At 46.2% G+C, this 17,297-nt stretch overlaps 1 protein-coding gene and 5 non-coding genes across 6 annotated transcripts; 1 reads left to right on the top strand and 5 right to left on the bottom strand.

Annotated features, from left to right (window-relative positions):
• Positions 1-946: 946 nt before the first annotated feature.
• On the bottom strand, positions 947-1,065 carry LOC125733493 (5S ribosomal RNA). Its single transcript, XR_007392837.1, has one exon. It is a non-coding gene; the product is annotated as a 5S ribosomal RNA (ribosomal RNA).
• Positions 1,066-2,147: 1,082 nt separating this feature from the next.
• LOC125733492 (5S ribosomal RNA) lies at positions 2,148-2,266 on the bottom strand. Its single transcript, XR_007392836.1, has one exon. It is a non-coding gene; the product is annotated as a 5S ribosomal RNA (ribosomal RNA).
• A 1,086-nt stretch (positions 2,267-3,352) lies between these two features.
• On the bottom strand, positions 3,353-3,471 carry LOC125735356 (5S ribosomal RNA). The gene has a single exon (XR_007394652.1). It is a non-coding gene; the product is annotated as a 5S ribosomal RNA (ribosomal RNA).
• Positions 3,472-4,914: 1,443 nt separating this feature from the next.
• Positions 4,915-5,033, bottom strand: LOC125733566 (5S ribosomal RNA). Its single transcript, XR_007392907.1, has one exon. It is a non-coding gene; the product is annotated as a 5S ribosomal RNA (ribosomal RNA).
• A 4,008-nt stretch (positions 5,034-9,041) lies between these two features.
• Positions 9,042-9,124, top strand: trnal-uaa (transfer RNA leucine (anticodon UAA)). The gene has a single exon. It is a non-coding gene; the product is annotated as a tRNA-Leu (tRNA).
• Positions 9,125-11,892: 2,768 nt separating this feature from the next.
• On the bottom strand, positions 11,893-16,453 carry LOC125719075 (uncharacterized). Its single transcript, XM_048993536.1, has 7 exons — positions 15,613-16,453; positions 14,240-15,514; positions 13,623-13,792; positions 12,622-12,770; positions 12,306-12,441; positions 12,105-12,236; positions 11,893-11,925 (listed from the first exon to the last, which is right to left on the bottom strand). The coding sequence occupies exons 2-7, from the start codon at positions 15,465-15,467 to the stop codon at positions 11,893-11,895; spliced, it is 1,848 nt and encodes a 615-aa protein (XP_048849493.1). The 5' UTR covers positions 15,468-15,514; positions 15,613-16,453.
• Between the last annotated feature and the right edge of the window lie 844 nt (positions 16,454-17,297).

The raw sequence follows: 17,297 nt of genomic DNA, 5'->3' as shown, positions 1-17,297 counted from the left end.
GCCGGACCCACACCAAACATTCACCAAACTACTCAGCCGGCAGCCTACCACAATTATTCCATTCTTTCCGCATCCGCACACTTCCTTCTTTTTAACTCCTTTTCACTACCGCACAGGTTAATCGCCGCACGTCCCCCGCCGGCAAACATTACTCCTTTGCCTACTGCATGCAGGCTTCTCTTAACGACCCTCTGTTATCAACTCCGCTAACAGCCACAAAATCTCCGCCGCACGAAGCCCACTGGTAGCTGCTGAATCACATGCTTCCCCAAAACGTCGCGCTGTCAGAACACTGGGAGCTACACACACCAACAAGTCCATACTGCAGGCTGCAGCCAGAACAATTTTCTACATTCAAACATCGACGGCCTCTTCTCTCTAAAAATTCACCAGACCGCTTCTACCACCAGCAAAGAAGTTTCCATCCCTAATTCCTCTGTGATTCCCACTAACCTAAACATTAAGCTGGCATTGAAGGGTGTGAATTACCCCGGCCAATCTGTTCTTTTAAATACAGCTTTTAGCGAGTTTTGAAAGGAGAAGAGCAGACCTTGCTATGCCAATAATATCGAGTCTTCTGTGGCGAAGTGGTTTTTGCATAGAAAACAAAGCGGTCAGTTGAAGAGGAATAATATCAGTACTTTGTTTAAAACTGTGTGTAAAAAGCTGTCTCTTTATCATTAACAATAAGTTGTAAAACGTGAATGGGGAGTGACAGTCTTCAAGTTTGTGAGAAGATCGCGCCCTGGTGGAATAAAGGCACGAACAGCTTACAGCACCTAGAATTACCAGGAAGTATTTAGAGTAAAACGGTGTGTAAAAGCTGCCTTTATGAATGAGAGAAAAAAAAATATATATATATATAAAATAGTAAAATGGAAGGGGAGTGATAGATTTAAATTAATCGTGAAGTGGAGCGCCCCCTGTATAAAATAAAAGTGAGAAAGGCTTACAGCACCTGGTATTCCCAGGAGGTCTCCCATCCAAGTACTAACCAGACCCTACCCTGCTTGGCTTCCGAGATCAGACGAGATCGGGCGTGTTCAGGGTGGTATGGCCGCAAGCGAGAGATGCTACCAAAAACAGCCCTTTTGCATTACACGCGTCTATACATGCCAGTTGGTCCCATTGGATCCTACTCCTGGTTTTTTTTTTTTTTTTTATCTGACTCACACTGCAGCCCCACCATCCAATCGGCAGCGCCGGACCCACACCAAACATTCACCAAACTACTCAGCCGGCAGCCTACCACAATTATTCCATTCTTTCCGCATCCGCACACTTCCTTCTTTTTAACTCCTTTTCACTACCGCACAGGTTAATCGCCGCACGTCCCCCGCCGGCAAACATTACTCCTTTGCCTACTGCATGCAGGCTTCTCTTAACGACCCTCTGTTATCAACTCCGCTAACAGCCACAAAATCTCCGCCGCACGAAGCCCACTGGTAGCTGCTGAATCACATGCTTCCCCAAAACGTCGCGCTGTCAGAACACTGGGAGCTACACACACCAACAAGTCCATACTGCAGGCTGCAGCCAGAACAATTTTCTACATTCAAACATCGACGGCCTCTTCTCTCTAAAAATTCACCAGACCGCTTCTACCACCAGCAAAGAAGTTTCCATCCCTAATTCCTCTGTGATTCCCACTAACCTAAACATTAAGCTGGCATTGAAGGGTGTGAATTACCCCGGCCAATCTGTTCTTTTAAATACAGCTTTTAGCGAGTTTTGAAAGGAGAAGAGCAGACCTTGCTATGCCAATAATATCGAGTCTTCTGTGGCGAAGTGGTTTTTGCATAGAAAACAAAGCGGTCAGTTGAAGAGGAATAATATCAGTACTTTGTTTAAAACTGTGTGTAAAAAGCTGTCTCTTTATCATTAACAATAAGTTGTAAAACGTGAATGGGGAGTGACAGTCTTCAAGTTTGTGAGAAGATCGCGCCCTGGTGGAATAAAGGCACGAACAGCTTACAGCACCTAGAATTACCAGGAAGTATTTAGAGTAAAACGGTGTGTAAAAGCTGCCTTTATGAATGAGAGAAAAAAAAAAATATATATATATAAAATAGTAAAATGGAAGGGGAGTGATAGATTTAAATTAATCGTGAAGTGGAGCGCCCCCTGTATAAAATAAAAGTGAGAAAGGCTTACAGCACCTGGTATTCCCAGGAGGTCTCCCATCCAAGTACTAACCAGACCCTACCCTGCTTGGCTTCCGAGATCAGACGAGATCGGGCGTGTTCAGGGTGGTATGGCCGCAAGCGAGAGATGCTACCAAAAACAGCCCTTTTGCATTACACGCGTCTATACATGCCAGTTGGTCCCATTGGATCCTACTCCTGGTTTTTTTTTTTTTTTTTTATCTGACTCACACTGCAGCCCCACCATCCAATCGGCAGCGCCGGACCCACACCAAACATTCACCAAACTACTCAGCCGGCAGCCTACCACAATTATTCCATTCTTTCCGCATCCGCACACTTCCTTCTTTTTAACTCCTTTTCACTACCGCACAGGTTAATCGCCGCACGTCCCCCGCCGGCAAACATTACTCCTTTGCCTACTGCATGCAGGCTTCTCTTAACGACCCTCTGTTATCAACTCCGCTAACAGCCACAAAATCTCCGCCGCACGAAGCCCACTGGTAGCTGCTGAATCACATGCTTCCCCAAAACGTCGCGCTGTCAGAACACTGGGAGCTACACACACCAACAAGTCCATACTGCAGGCTGCAGCCAGAACAATTTTCTACATTCAAACATCGACGGCCTCTTCTCTCTAAAAATTCACCAGACCGCTTCTACCACCAGCAAAGAAGTTTCCATCCCTAATTCCTCTGTGATTCCCACTAACCTAAACATTAAGCTGGCATTGAAGGGTGTGAATTACCCCGGCCAATCTGTTCTTTTAAATACAGCTTTTAGCGAGTTTTGAAAGGAGAAGAGCAGACCTTGCTATGCCAATAATATCGAGTCTTCTGTGGCGAAGTGGTTTTTGCATAGAAAACAAAGCGGTCAGTTGAAGAGGAATAATATCAGTACTTTGTTTAAAACTGTGTGTAAAAAGCTGTCTCTTTATCATTAACAATAAGTTGTAAAACGTGAATGGGGAGTGACAGTCTTCAAGTTTGTGAGAAGATCGCGCCCTGGTGGAATAAAGGCACGAACAGCTTACAGCACCTAGAATTACCAGGAAGTATTTAGAGTAAAACGGTGTGTAAAAGCTGCCTTTATGAATGAGAGAAAAAAAAAAAATATATATATATATAAAATAGTAAAATGGAAGGGGAGTGATAGATTTAAATTAATCGTGAAGTGGAGCGCCCCCTGTATAAAGTAAAAGTGAGAAAGGCTTACAGCACCTGGTATTCCCAGGAGGTCTCCCATCCAAGTACTAACCAGACCCTACCCTGCTTGGCTTCCGAGATCAGACAAGATCGGGCATGTTCAGGGTGGTATGGCCGTAAGCGAGAGATGCTACCAAAAACAGCCCTTTTGCATTACACGCGTCTATACATGCCAGTTAGTCCCATTGGATCCTACTCCTGGTTTTTTTTTTTTTTTTATCTGACTCACACTGCAGCCCCACCATCCAATCGGCAGCGCCGGACCCACACCAAACATTCACCAAACTACTCAGCCGGCAGCCTACCACAATTATTCCATTCTTTCCGCATCCGCACACTTCCTTCTTTTTAACTCCTTTTCACTACCGCACAGGTTAATCGCCGCACGTCCCCCGCCGGCAAACATTACTCCTTTGCCTACTGCATGCAGGCTTCTCTTAACGACCCTCTGTTATCAACTCCGCTAACAGCCACAAAATCTCCGCCGCACGAAGCCCACTGGTAGCTGCTGAATCCCATGCTTCCCCAAAACGTCGCGCTGTCAGAACACTGGGAGCTACACACGCCAACAAGTCCATACTGCAGGCTGCAGCCAGAACAATTTTCTACATTCAAACATCGACGGCCTCTTCTCTCTAAAAATTCACCAGACCGCTTCTACCACCAGCAAAGAAGTTTCCATCCCTAATTCCTCTGTGATTCCCACTAACCTAAACATTAAGCTGGCATTGAAGGGTGTGAATTACCCCGGCCAATCTGTTCTTTTAAATACAGCTTTTAGCAAGTTTTGAAAGGAGAAGAGCAGAACTTGCTATGCCAATAATATCGAGTCTTCTGTGGCGAAGTGGTTTTTGCATAGAAAACAAAGCGGTCAGTTGAAGAGGAATAATATCAGTACTTTGTTTAAAACTGTGTGTAAAAAGCTGTCTCTTTATCATTAACAATAAGTTGTAAAACGTGAATGGGGAGTGAAAGTCTTCAAGTTTGTGAGAAGATCGCGCCCTGGTGGAATAAAGGCACGAACAGCTTACAGCACCTAGAATTACCAGGAAGTATTTAGAGTAAAACGGTTTCTAAAAGCTGCCTTTATGAATGAGAGAAAAAAAAAAATATATATATATAAAATAGGGGCGGCATGGTGGTGCAGTGGTTAGCACTGTTGCCTCACACCTCTGGGACCCGGGTTCGAGTCTCCGCCTGGGTCACATGTGTGTGGAGTTTGCATGTTCTCCCCGTGTTGTCGTGGGGTTTCCTCCGGGTACTCCGGTTTCCCCCCACAGTCCAAAAACATGCTGAGGCTAATTGGAGTTGCTAAATTGCCCATAGGAGTGCATGCGTGAGTGAATGGTGTGTGAGTGTGCCCTGCGATGGGCTGGCCCCCCATCCTGGGTTGTTCCCTGCCTCGTGCCCATTGCTTCCGGGATAGGCTCCGGACCCCCCGCGACCCAGTAGGATAAGCGGTTTGGAAAATGGATGGATATATAAAATAGTAAAATGGAAGGGGAGTGATAGATTTAAATTAATCGTGAAGTGGAGCGCCCCCTGTATAAAGTAAAAGTGAGAAAGGCTTACAGCACCTGGTATTCCCAGGAGGTCTCCCATCCAAGTACTAACCAGACCCTACCCTGCTTGGCTTCCGAGATCAGACGAGATCGGGCATGTTCAGGGTGGTATGGCCGTAAGCGAGAGATGCTACCAAAAACAGCCCTTTTGCATTACACGCGTCTATACATGCCAGTTAGTCCCATTGGATCCTACTCCTGGTTTTTTTTTTTTTTTTATCTGACTCACACTGCAGCCCCACCATCCAATCGGCAGCGCCGGACCCACACCAAACATTCACCAAACTACTCAGCCGGCAGCCTACCACAATTATTCCATTCTTTCCGCATCCGCACACTTCCTTCTTTTTAACTCCTTTTCACTACCGCACAGGTTAATCGCCGCACGTCCCCCGCCGGCAAACATTACTCCTTTGCCTACTGCATGCAGGCTTCTCTTAACGACCCTCTGTTATCAACTCCGCTAACAGCCACAAAATCTCCGCCGCACGAAGCCCACTGGTAGCTGCTGAATCACATGCTTCCCCAAAACGTCGCGCTGTCAGAACACTGGGAGCTACACACACCAACAAGTCCATACTGCAGGCTGCAGCCAGACCTATTTTCTACATTCAAACATCGACGGCCTCTTCTCTCTAAAAATTCACCAGACCGCTTCTACCACAGAGAGAGATGGAATACCGCTTCCATCAAATTGACAGGTCGGGTCAAAAGGTCACTGGGGAAAAGTTCACTTGGGGGGCGGGGGTGGGGGTGGGGGCGGGGCTTGGTTGTGATGGTACGATGTGACGTCACGGGAGTTGGATTTAATAATTTATTTATTTATTTAATTTTGTATTTAATATTTAATTTAATTATTTATTTTTAATTATTATTTATTATTATTTTAAATTATTATTATTATTTTAACTTATTATTATTTTTAATTATCTATGTATTATTTTAAATGATATTGAGGAGAGTGGTTATGAGTGTGTATTAATTTACTAAGTTATTATTTTAAGAATTATATATATATATATATATATTGAGGAGAGTGCTTACTAGTGTGAGGGGGGGGGTTTTTGGTCGGACGCCGCCGCCGGGGGCTGAGCGGGGGTGGGTTACCTGATGGAGCGTGAGCGTACGGTGTGTCTGGTGTTGCGGTACCGCGGTAAGGTCCCGGGCTTTGGAGAATCAGCAAAGGACTTAGAACGCTGTGTCTGGTGCGGTACTGCGGTAAGGTCCCCACGGCCTTGGATAATCCGCGGAGAGAGCGATGCCGGAGAGCTGAGAGCCGTGCTGCTGCGCGAGTCTGTTAGAAACTCTGAGAGACTCTGGGAGAAAATGATAAAGTTGGAGCAAAGAATGAGAGGAGGAGGAGGAGGAGGAGGCGGAGGGTCTGACGTGCAATAAAACCGCCCGCATAGTTTTCCTCCTTTGGTAAAGAAGGTAGTCCAATAAAAGCGCTTGGCGGTTTTATTGAACGTGTATGTGTTTTTTTCCTCACGCAAGAGTGTGTATTACATCAGCGTAGGCCAAGTGTATGGGGCCGCACTTTTGTACACCCCCGCTAGGTGATCCGCGTGGCCCACACATCAAGTTGGGTACGTTGGCTCCCAGTAAAATTCCGCCTTTCATGTATGACCGTTATCTGCACAAGTACATATATGGGTTAAAAGAGAAACGAGGCGCCGATCATAAAAACCATCCGCAGATTTTTTTTAATTATTAGGTCCAGCTGGGGGTTTTCCTCTTTTGGTAAAGAAGGTATCATCATCGACCCCTAGAGCCGCAAGTTTCATAATTGTCTTACCCTATGTGCAACGCTTGCATAGTTTTCCTCTTTTGGTAAAAGAAGGTATCATCGCCTTACCATGCGTGCCACGCGCCCCTCCCCCCCACCAACAGTTGGAGAATATAGGGAGCTTTGCGCTGTAGTGGGAACACTAATTTTTAAAAAAATACAGACATGTCTGCCACTCCCGAAATGAAAGATTCAACCTCACCTTCTAAGACTCAGCAGGAGCAGGAGGCTGTTATGCGGCCTCCGGGGGCTCCCAGGAAGATTCGTGCGGCATTTAGACGGGTACCTATGATGCGACCGTCGGAAAACCCGAGGGCTACCTGGGAGCTGCCCAATGGGGATAAACTGGTCTGCCTCTTTGACAACGCTGCGGAGGAACTGCGCGTCTTTCAGGTCAGCGGAGACGGCCCAGATCCCACGAAAGACGACCCGTATCAGGTGACTTTTTCTGAAACGGAATGGGGAAACTTGAAGACTGTCGTTACCCTGGTGATGGAGGAGAGCACCGACCCCGACCCCGACTTTCAGGCGGACAGTGGTAGAATGGAGATGCACTATAGAGATGCTGCTAAACAACGTAGCACCTTTATGAAGTGGGAAGCGACCGGGGAGCTGGACAAGAGAATCCTGAATATATGGCAACGGCCTAAATGCGACTGTTTTGGGCTGAGAATACCGTTTGTGATTTGGATGCGGCTGATTGAAGAAAAGTCCGGTTACTTCCAAGCGCTGTTTAAGGAGAGTCGGGGGCGTAAGGAGATGCAAGAGTTGAAAAAACCTAACCCGTAAGGATCAGCCCCCACCCCTCACCCCCCTCCCCCCCTCACCCACCGTCGCTATATAAAGTGGACTCCGTTACACCCCCTTTTCACAAACATCATGGCAGATGCAAATTATAGCAGCAAAGTGTTCTCCGACGACGACGAAAGCGAGGGCAATGAGGCTCCAGCAGCAACACAGGCCGCTGATGCTGGGGAACTCCCACCAACACAGGCCTCTGAATCTGGGGAACTCCCTCCGACCCCTCCATCAACACCGGTCTCTGATCCTGGAGAGGAGGACCCTCCGACGCCTGAGATCTGCACGCTTCTCTCCAGACCCGGTCTATGTCGAGGAATGTTGAATTGTATAAAAGCTATGTTAGTGGGGCTTTTACCCTCAGTCATCAGGAAACACCAACAAAAAAACTGCTTCGGCTGTGAGGTCGATCACCCCAGCCAGAGGCAACACCCTTGTCTGTTTCCTCCAGGCAGAAATTACTTTTACATACACTTTGACTCTGTGTTGCGTGACCTCTGGACCGACCGGCTGATACCCGCCTTGACCCACGTTCTATCGACCCTGGGCATCCAAGCGGCCGTCGGCAGGTTGGAGGGGGCAGTGGAAGCTATCCTGTACGATCTACGTGAAGCCCGCAACGGCATGCTGGAAATCAATCGACTGGAACGAGATCTGTTTGAACAGAACCCCGCGCTTAAGCAGATCCTGGAAGAAGAATTTCTGACTCGTTGGGAGGAGGCCCTAGACTAAAACAAAAGCATCTTGTGATGGGGAACGGTATCGGCGGGCCCTTACGGCGGTTTATGTTAAATGTTTTTTTAGAAAAAGTTAGTCCACTGTTGTTGCATGCTATTGATAAAAAATATAGGGATGGGGATGATTATGCTTGTTGCTGCTTTCATAGAGTGTTAATTGAGATTGCTCAAGTCGGAGAAAATTATCAGCGTGGGGTGGATTTACTTACTCGCCTGATGGCAGAGGGAGAAGGGGAATCCCCTGAAAGTCTCATACGCGCCTGTCTATCTTGTATTCCCGACAATGAATTTGACTGTAATCACATTTTTGTATTTTATGCTTTAATCGTAGACGTAGTTGCCTTTAAATTTCATGATGAGCAGCCTTTCGATGTTAATCAGATGCTTTCTACTCTGCATACATGTATCGTTGAAAAAGCCACTATATCCACCTTACTGCATGTGACATCACTAATCTACCTCAACAACTGTCACAGGTGTAACTAATTGTATGCCTGCATTTTGAAAATGTATATCTTTCACGAATTGTGTGCCTGCATTTTGAAAATGTATATCTTTCACAAATTGTATGCCTGCATTTTGAAAATGTATCTTTCACGAATTGTATGCCTGCATTTTGAAAATGTATCTTTCACGAATTGTATGCCTGCATTTTGAAAATGTATCTTTCACGAATTGTACAACTGCATTTTGAAAAAATAAAAAATATATATATCCTTCACTAATTGTATGGCGTTGCAATAAAAAAATTAAAATTAAAAAAAAACTTGAATACCGTTGTCTTTTGTAAAGAATAGACAAAAATGTTGAGCAGGGTGGCCGAGTGGTTAAGGCGTTGGACTTAAGATCCAATGGACGTATGTCCGCGTGGGTTCGACCCCCACCCCAGCTAAACTCTTTTGTAAAATATGGGTTAAATGCAGAAAAACACACACACACACACACACAATTTCATTGATGTTCACTCAGTCTGTCAAGAATGACAATAAAATAAAAATAAAAGCCCCCCTCCACAGAGAGCTATAAAACGCCGCATCCCCTCTCTCCCCCCACTCAGTCTGTGTGAAAAGCATGTCTGTTGCCAAGGCTACAGCTCGCGTCTTGAGCCGTTCGTACTATGACCCTAGCCAGCCGGGGTCACATCAAATCTAAAATATGGGAACCTTTAATGGGTCTATCTCTGATGATGAGTTCACCCGACTGGGTCCAACGTACCGCCCCGTCGGAATCCAGCAGTTTCTGCATGATGTACCCCACGTTCTTTCTAGCCCTGGGCGCCACTTGCTGGACAACTTCCTGTACAGATTTGTCCCTAGTCGCACCGCCGCTGTCAGGCCGTCTCCCCTCCTCCTCCTCCTCCTCGTCCGTTTTTTCTTTCCGCTCGGTAAGGACAATTTCTCGCCCCTGATTTTCCTCTTTTCGGACTAGATTCAGATACCTCTGTAGCAATTGATTGTATCTCTTTACTTTTTCATGCAAATTCATACCCGGCTGATTTATTAAACCGTGCATCTGGTTTTCAAGTTCGCCCTGGGCCGATTCGCCGATGGTATGCGGGGTCACCCTCTGGGTCAGCGTACGGAGTTGTTGGGGGCTCAGCATAAACATTTTTTTCACGTCGCTCATGGTGGAAAAAGCTAATTAGCCGTCTTACCGGCAAATAGGCTCGTGATGAATGGTAGAGCCACTGATAAGAGCGGCAATAAGAATCCTCCTCTTTGAAGCACTGCCTTGCGTTTCCTAGCGACGCTGTTTTTCTTACAGGCGAAAAGTTTAATCAGTCTTTTCTGTTTCTTCAGCTTTTTAAATTGAGCTACGGTTAAAGGTATACGGCCTCTTATGAGATTGAGACAGATTTCGGAGAGAGCCAAAATTATGTCATTAGATGGGTCAGCCGTAAGAATCTTTTTACGTTTCACCCCCCCTCGTCCTCTGTAAAACTTTAAGGGTCGGCAGGTGTTTCCTGAGATGTTCGGACATAGCTTAGTAGTAGTAGTGATAAATCAATGGCTCGCCGGTAGAAAGACGACGGGTAGAGACCCCGGTAATAATCCGGTCCTGAGTCGGAACTCTTCTGGGCACGTGGCTCTCAAATCGACCAATAAATAACCGTGCGGTGGCCCTGTGGCCTCTTGATAAGCGTCTAGAAAAAACTTTTTCTGCCAAGGAAACATTTGCTGAGCTAAAACTTTGATTTGCATTCTGTCTCGCACATTCTTAAACAGACAATAATAAGTAGTATTTAGGGCTATAGTCCTGCTGTACTTGCCCTGGTGAAATACGTTCTGCACCAGGTAGATGACTGAGATTTGACGGTGATGTCTGAACCTCGTGAAAGCTTCTGCCACGAGTTTGTTTTCGGACACGCTGTCCATCAAATCATCGATGATTATCAAGGAGCCTGAGGGGAAGCGTTCCTCGTCCTCCCAGCTTTTAGGAAGCCCTTGTATAAATTCAATTTCGGTGATCCGATCGCACAGTTCATCATAAAGCGGCTGATGGGAAGCGAAACACCACACAATTTTTTTAACGGGGGCCCCTATGAAACAGTGACTCTGATTTAAAAGCATTTCTTTAGTGAAATAGGTTTTCCCCGAAGAACTCGCCCCTGCGATTATAGCCGTAAACGGCAATTCTAAACGGTGATCAAAGTCCACCTCTCTCACGCCACTACCCATCATCTTGCAAAAAAAAAAACACTGATGAAACGGGAAATACTGCCCTAATCTTTTAAATCTTTCCGGGCGCAGACACACACACACACACACACACACACACACACACACGTGCAAACTGGTGCTGCAGGGGTGTCAGCTTTCACAGACACAGAGTGCGTGGGTAAACGTTTTTTTATAAAAACTCTTGTGATAAATGTTCAAAACATTTCAGTACACAAGTCTGAAAAATAAAAACACACAAGTTACATTTTAAAACAAATGAACATCTTACTTTGATTTTAAACAACTTTTCATTTTAAAAACATCTTACTATGAACATTTGTACATCTTTGATTTTTAAAAACATCTTTGGGAAAACTTTTCATTTAAAAAAACATCTTACTATGAACATTTTTCATTTTAAAACATTTGTACATCTTTGATTTTAAAAAACATCTTTGGAAAAAACTTTTAAAAGACACGCAGTTTTACATTTCAGTAACCAAAAGGCAGAGTTTCCCCGCTAGTCAGCAATCTGCGTTTGTCGTAGACGACCCTGACCTTTTTATCTAGAGGCCTATTAAACAGGCGAAAACTTTTCATGTCGCGTTCGATTTTGTTGTAGTGCGTCATTATAGTGGGGTTATTCCTACAGCCTCCGATGTAGTTTTCAATCAATCCGATCATACTGTCAAAGTTTACCTTTTGACAGGTTTCGTAATTTAGAGTTATACCCTTACATTTCATTTGTGTTTTCCCGTTGTTGAGTCGGTAACAGTAACTTTTTGGTCCCAGCGCATCCCAAGAAACAATGTATTCGTCGGGGGCTAATTCGGACGTCAGCTCGCCCAGGTAATTGCCTAAGGTCGGTTCATATTCAGCAGGCCTGCTTATGTACACGATGCTGTCAGTGTCGTGATACAGCACCCTCCGCCCCAATTTTTCAAGTTCTTTGTAAAGCGTCAACCGGCCCCACGCGGTAGTTTGACACGCTATGAATATGTTAGTCTTTCCCGGCGGCACTTTGTAGGAAGACCTGTAACGCCATCGGATGAGGGCGACCTCGTCGTTGACAAACGCGAAGCTGGAAATCTCGTACAGGTCCGAGCAGAAAAAATTAAAAAACTCCCCCGGGTCAGACACTATACATGTCTGGAGCATGTTGCTCCTCTGCACCAGTTTACCCCACAGGGAGTTAAGCAGAAGTTTGGACACCTGCCTCTTCCCCTCGTTAGACACTATCTTATCAGGCTCCAATTCGATCCCCTCACGCTCGAGATAGTTGTTTATATACTCCCTGCGACCCTCGTCATCGGTCGCGTCGTCGGGGTAGCCCGAAGCCTGCTGCTTCACTTTGAGAAAGGTTTTAATGTAATCTCTAAACAGCTCGCCGCTGGTCTGGGGAAAATGCCACACTTCGTGCACCTTCACGACCGAATAGCCCCTGTCTAAAGCCAGATTGAGCTCCGCGGAGATCCAGACGCCTGTTAGCTCCCGCTCGGCGTTGGAATGCCCGCACGACCCCTCCTGTCTGTTCTCGATCGCGCACGTCCTGCATAGGGTAAACACGAGTTTCCCATTTGACAGTCTGCTGGGTAGGACGGGGAAAAACAGCTCGCGCGGGGTGTTCACCGTCGCTTTGAACAGGCCAAAGTATTCATTCAGAGGCTTAAAATTTGAATGAATGATTTCCGGGTGCCCCACGGGGAATTCACATTTAGCCAGAGTGTACGGGTACAGCGACGTGAAATCCACGTAGCGGACGCGCTCTTGCCCCGTGACGTCGTAACGCAGGCGAATCGCCGACGTCCGACCCCCAAACAGCGCTTCTCGCGGCCTTAGGGGCTCCGGGGGCTCAAAGTCTGACAGGAAACGCTGTACCTGTGGGTCGTGGGTTTTAGCGTGAGCCCATTCGTGTTCCCAGATGGATTCCACGTTCATATTAAACTCTTGGTGCAACGCCTCGAGTTTTTCCCTTGTTTTAACGTACAGGGCACCGAAGCTCTCGCGGGTCAGGGGGCAGATATCGTGTTCGTTGTTGCAGGTAGGACAGCCGTGAAACTGACAGCCTAGAAACTCGAAAGCCCATTTCTCCCCCTCTATCTCGGCGTATCCGTCTAGGTGAAAGCGCCCCACACGCACTTCACCCCCGCGCAGCGCGTGTCGAATTTCGATGCCGCGCGTGCGCCCTATGAATTCCAGCCACTGGATGGACACGTTCGAATAACTTTTGTATTGCCTCCTGTAATCCCATACATCCGGGATCGCGATCGTATCTCTGGGGAGGAAATTTGTCCTGTAAACCATCAACGCAGCCGAAGTGATGGTGGCCGCTGAGAAGGGATCGCAACCCGTGAGCGTTTTAAACTCCCGCAGGAAGCGCAAGCAGCCCTCTCTCAGAATCTCCACGTCGTTTTTACAGTAAGCGATCATCTCTTTGTGAAAATTAAAGGTCTGGTGCTTTACACCCTCGTACCATTGATAAAACTTGTCGCGTTCTTTGGTGGGCATTTGATCGGGCCCAAATTGATCGGGAGGTGGGTAGGGCCCCACGAAACTAAAGTTTTCCATGTCTGTGAAATGATGCGGAAAATAGCCTTTTCGCATCCGAGTCGAGCATCCCATCGCATCGGGGATTTTTCTCAAAGGCATGCTTAGAAAGGAGTGACTGTCGATGTACCTTTGCTCAAACACGCTGTCCAGGATGAGGATGATTTTATTACCCTGCGATACCACACGTGGTTCCACGCCTTCCTTCACCATCGCGTTCAGTATGATGTAATTATCGAATGCCTTTCCGTAGTGACTAATGAAACAGACGCCTCTATAGAAGGGCACCCTGAAATGTCTGAGAAACTGTAGCGTGCAGTCGGGCCCCTCGGCGGTCATTGTCTCGTTCTGATCTGAGATGGCACACACGTAAACCGGGATATGGGTACCCGACCTCTGAGATGTTTCAAAGTCAAAAAACACATATTCGGGGGGCTTTTTACTCCCCTCACCCCCTTTTGGAGGCCCGTTCCCCTCTGTTAGGCTTCTCTCGGGTGGATTTAGATAGCAGAGATGTGGGGTGGATATGTCTGATTCGGCTGTGTGGAGTTTAGCGTCGCAGATATTACATTTTACTGCTGTACACGAGTGCGGTTTTGGGTTCTCGGGACTGAGGTAGTATCTGACCCCGCAAGCTTTGCATTTTCTGAACTTGTCACAGGGGCTAGCAAGCTCCCCCCTAACTGGGCAGACCCTCGGCGTACGGTGACGCTCAAAGCACGCGTGATTTAAGCATCTGAAATTACACCGCTCACACAGTATCGGCGATGTGCTTTCAGCTTCTTTGCAATTAGTCTGACAGACGCTACAGAACTTTTCACAGCGATGACTGTGAGGCGAGTCGAACCCTTTGAAACAGCTCGTGCAAACGTAGCCCACCCCTAAGAACCCCTTTACGGTTTTAATGCCGTAAAAATGCTGATTGTGTAAAAAGAAATACACCAGTCGTCTACCGTCGGTAGGTGTGGGTGTCTGGTAAATTTGGAGATTGTTTGAATAAGGTTGTTGATAATACACCACTGCTTTACAATCAATGATTTTCTCGAAATTGATAATGTCATTCAAAGCGACTGTGTGGTCGGGGTTGAATCCCGCTTTCTCCTGTAACTCCAGGCCGAGCTTTTCAGCCTCGGCGTCAGCCAAGTTTTCGTGCAGCAGATGTGCCAAGTTTATGGCGAAACACGCGTTAGTGTCGTTATTAATGATAAACATGTGTTTGGCTTTTTTAGAAATTATTTCTGAAGCTAACATGGTCTGTAGTTTACGTTTGTTCCCACCGCCGCGTGGGATATTTATTACGTCTACGATTACTTCTAGGTTGGAATCGTTTAAAATCTCTTGATTAGACTGTACCAGGCGATCCAGCAGTTGCTGTAAGTCTGTCAGCTCCCCCACCCCATACCGTACAATTTGCGACAGCTCGTCGTTTAAAAAGTCAGCGCGCAGGGTGACCTGTATATAAGCTCCCCATGCGGCGTAAGGTATCGCCTCATTCACAATATTTTGAAACCCCTCGATTACATTTTCGTAGTACTCGCGGAAATTGCCTTCGTTTCTAGGTCGTGGGATATTTAGAATCCGTCTAATCTGTACGTTATTGAATCTGCGCCGATGAACGACCCCGTCAGGCTGGGGGTCCACGTCACCGATACCACCGCCACCTTCCTGTTCAACATTTTCAAATTGTCCCAACCCCAATTCATTTTCAATCTCCTCAGCATCGAGAAGAAATTCCACGTCTGACAAGGCCTCCCACAATTCAGAATCCGCGGGGGACCATGCGACCTCGTCGCTGGGGGGGAGCCCCCCTTCTGCTTCAGAGCCCCTTTCATTTAACATGCTTCTCAATGTCTCTAGGGATGGGAGAAAACAGGGCTCTTGGACCACTGTTTCATCAGACGCCGCGGGTGGCGAGTCGTCTTGAGCAGAGTAATCCGCATCGTTTTCATTATTATTAGCGTTGTTGATAATGTCTATTTCATTTAATAAGGCTTCAGGTATAGCCGGTGGTGCTGTTGCCCCGTCCATACCTGCTGATTCAGGTCTCTTGTAGATTTTCGGTCAGCGCAGTCTCTCTTGTACATAGAAAAAAAAGAGAATACCTATTATTAGAATGTTATTTTTTAATTGAATAGCCTTTATATCACACGAATAAAAGAAATAATATACTCACCGGGTAAGGCCTCGATGAAACTTGTGCCTCTTTGGCTGGCACGTAGGGTAAGGTATTGATGAAACTTGCGCCTCTAGGGCTCGATGGTGATAAAACCGCTTGGCGGTTTTCTTGGACTAGCTTCTTTTACCAAAAGAGGAAAACTATGCAAGCGTTGCACATAGGGTAAGACAATTATGAAACTTGCGGCTCTAGGGGTTGATGATGATGATACCTTCTTTACCAAAAGAGGAAAACCCCCAGCTGGACCTAATAATTAAAAAAAATCTGCGGATGGTTTTTATGATCGGCGCCTCGTTTCTCTTTTAACCCATATATGTACTTGTGCAGATAACGGTCATACATGAAAGGCGGAATTTTACTGGGAGCCAACGTACCCAACTTGATGTGTGGGCCACGCGGATCACCTAGCGGGGGTGTACAAAAGTGCGGCCCCATACACTTGGCCTACGCTGATGTAATACACACTCTTGCGTGAGGAAAAAAACACATACACGTTCAATAAAACCGCCAAGCGCTTTTATTGGACTACCTTCTTTACCAAAGGAGGAAAACTATGCGGGCGGTTTTATTGCACGTCAGACCCTCCGCCTCCTCCTCCTCCTCCTCCTCTCATTCTTTGCTCCAACTTTATCATTTTCTCCCAGAGTCTCTCAGAGTTTCTAACAGACTCGCGCAGCAGCACGGCTCTCAGCTCTCCGGCATCGCTCTCTCCGCGGATTATCCAAGGCCGTGGGGACCTTACCGCAGTACCGCACCAGACACAGCGTTCTAAGTCCTTTGCTGATTCTCCAAAGCCCGGGACCTTACCGCGGTACCGCAACACCAGACACACCGTACGCTCACGCTCCATCAGGTAACCCACCCCCGCTCAGCCCCCGGCGGCGGCGTCCGACCAAAAACCCCCCCCCTCACACTAGTAAGGACTCTCCTCAATATATATATATATATATATATATATATATAATTCTTAAAATAATAACTTAGTAAATTAATACACACTCATAACCACTCTCCTCAATATCATTTAAAATAATACATAGATAATTAAAAATAATAATAAGTTAAAATAATAATAATAATTTAAAATAATAATAAATAATAATTAAAAATAAATAATTAAATTAAATATTAAATACAAAATTAAATAAATAAAAAAATTATTAAATCCAACTCCCGTGACGTCACATCGTACCATCACAACCAAGCCCCGCCCCCACCCCCACCCCCGCCCCCCAAGTGAACTTTTCCCCAGTGACCTTTTGACCCGACCTGTCAATTTGATGGAAGCGGTATTCCATCTCTCTCTCTTACCACCAGCAAAGAAGTTTCCATCCCTAATTCCTCTGTGATTCCCACTAACCTAAACATTAAGCTGGCATTGAAGGGTGTGAATTACCCCGGCCAATCTGTTCTTTTAAATACAGCTTTTAGCAAGTTTTGAAAGGAGAAGAGCAGAACTTGCTATGCCAATAATATCGAGTCTTCTGTGGCGAAGTGGTTTTTGCATAGAAAACAAAGCGGTCAGTTGAAGAGGAATAATATCAGTACTTTGTTTAAAACTGTGTGTAAAAAGCTGTCTCTTTATCATTAACAATAAGTTGTAAAATGTGAATGGGGAGTGACAGTCTTCAAGTTTGTGAGAAGATCGCGCCCTGGTGGAATAAAGGCACGAACAGCTTACA

This window comes from Brienomyrus brachyistius, chromosome 2 (assembly GCF_023856365.1).
Source record: "Brienomyrus brachyistius isolate T26 chromosome 2, BBRACH_0.4, whole genome shotgun sequence".
Taxonomy (NCBI): Eukaryota; Metazoa; Chordata; class Actinopteri; order Osteoglossiformes; family Mormyridae; genus Brienomyrus; species Brienomyrus brachyistius.
This window is presented reverse-complemented; position numbering and strand designations above follow the sequence as displayed.

Coding starts and splice junctions, on each gene's coding strand:
- LOC125719075 (XM_048993536.1), bottom strand. CDS start 15,467: ATGGACGGGGCAACAGCACCACCGGCTATACCTGAAGCCTTATTAAAT. Junction 12,771..13,622: donor AAGGCGTGGAACCACGTGTG/GTATCGCAGGGT, acceptor CACGACCCACAG/GTACAGCGTTTCCTGTCAGA. Junction 12,237..12,305: donor CGGTCGTGAAGGTGCACGAA/GTGTGGCATTTT, acceptor CTCAAAGTGAAG/CAGCAGGCTTCGGGCTACCC.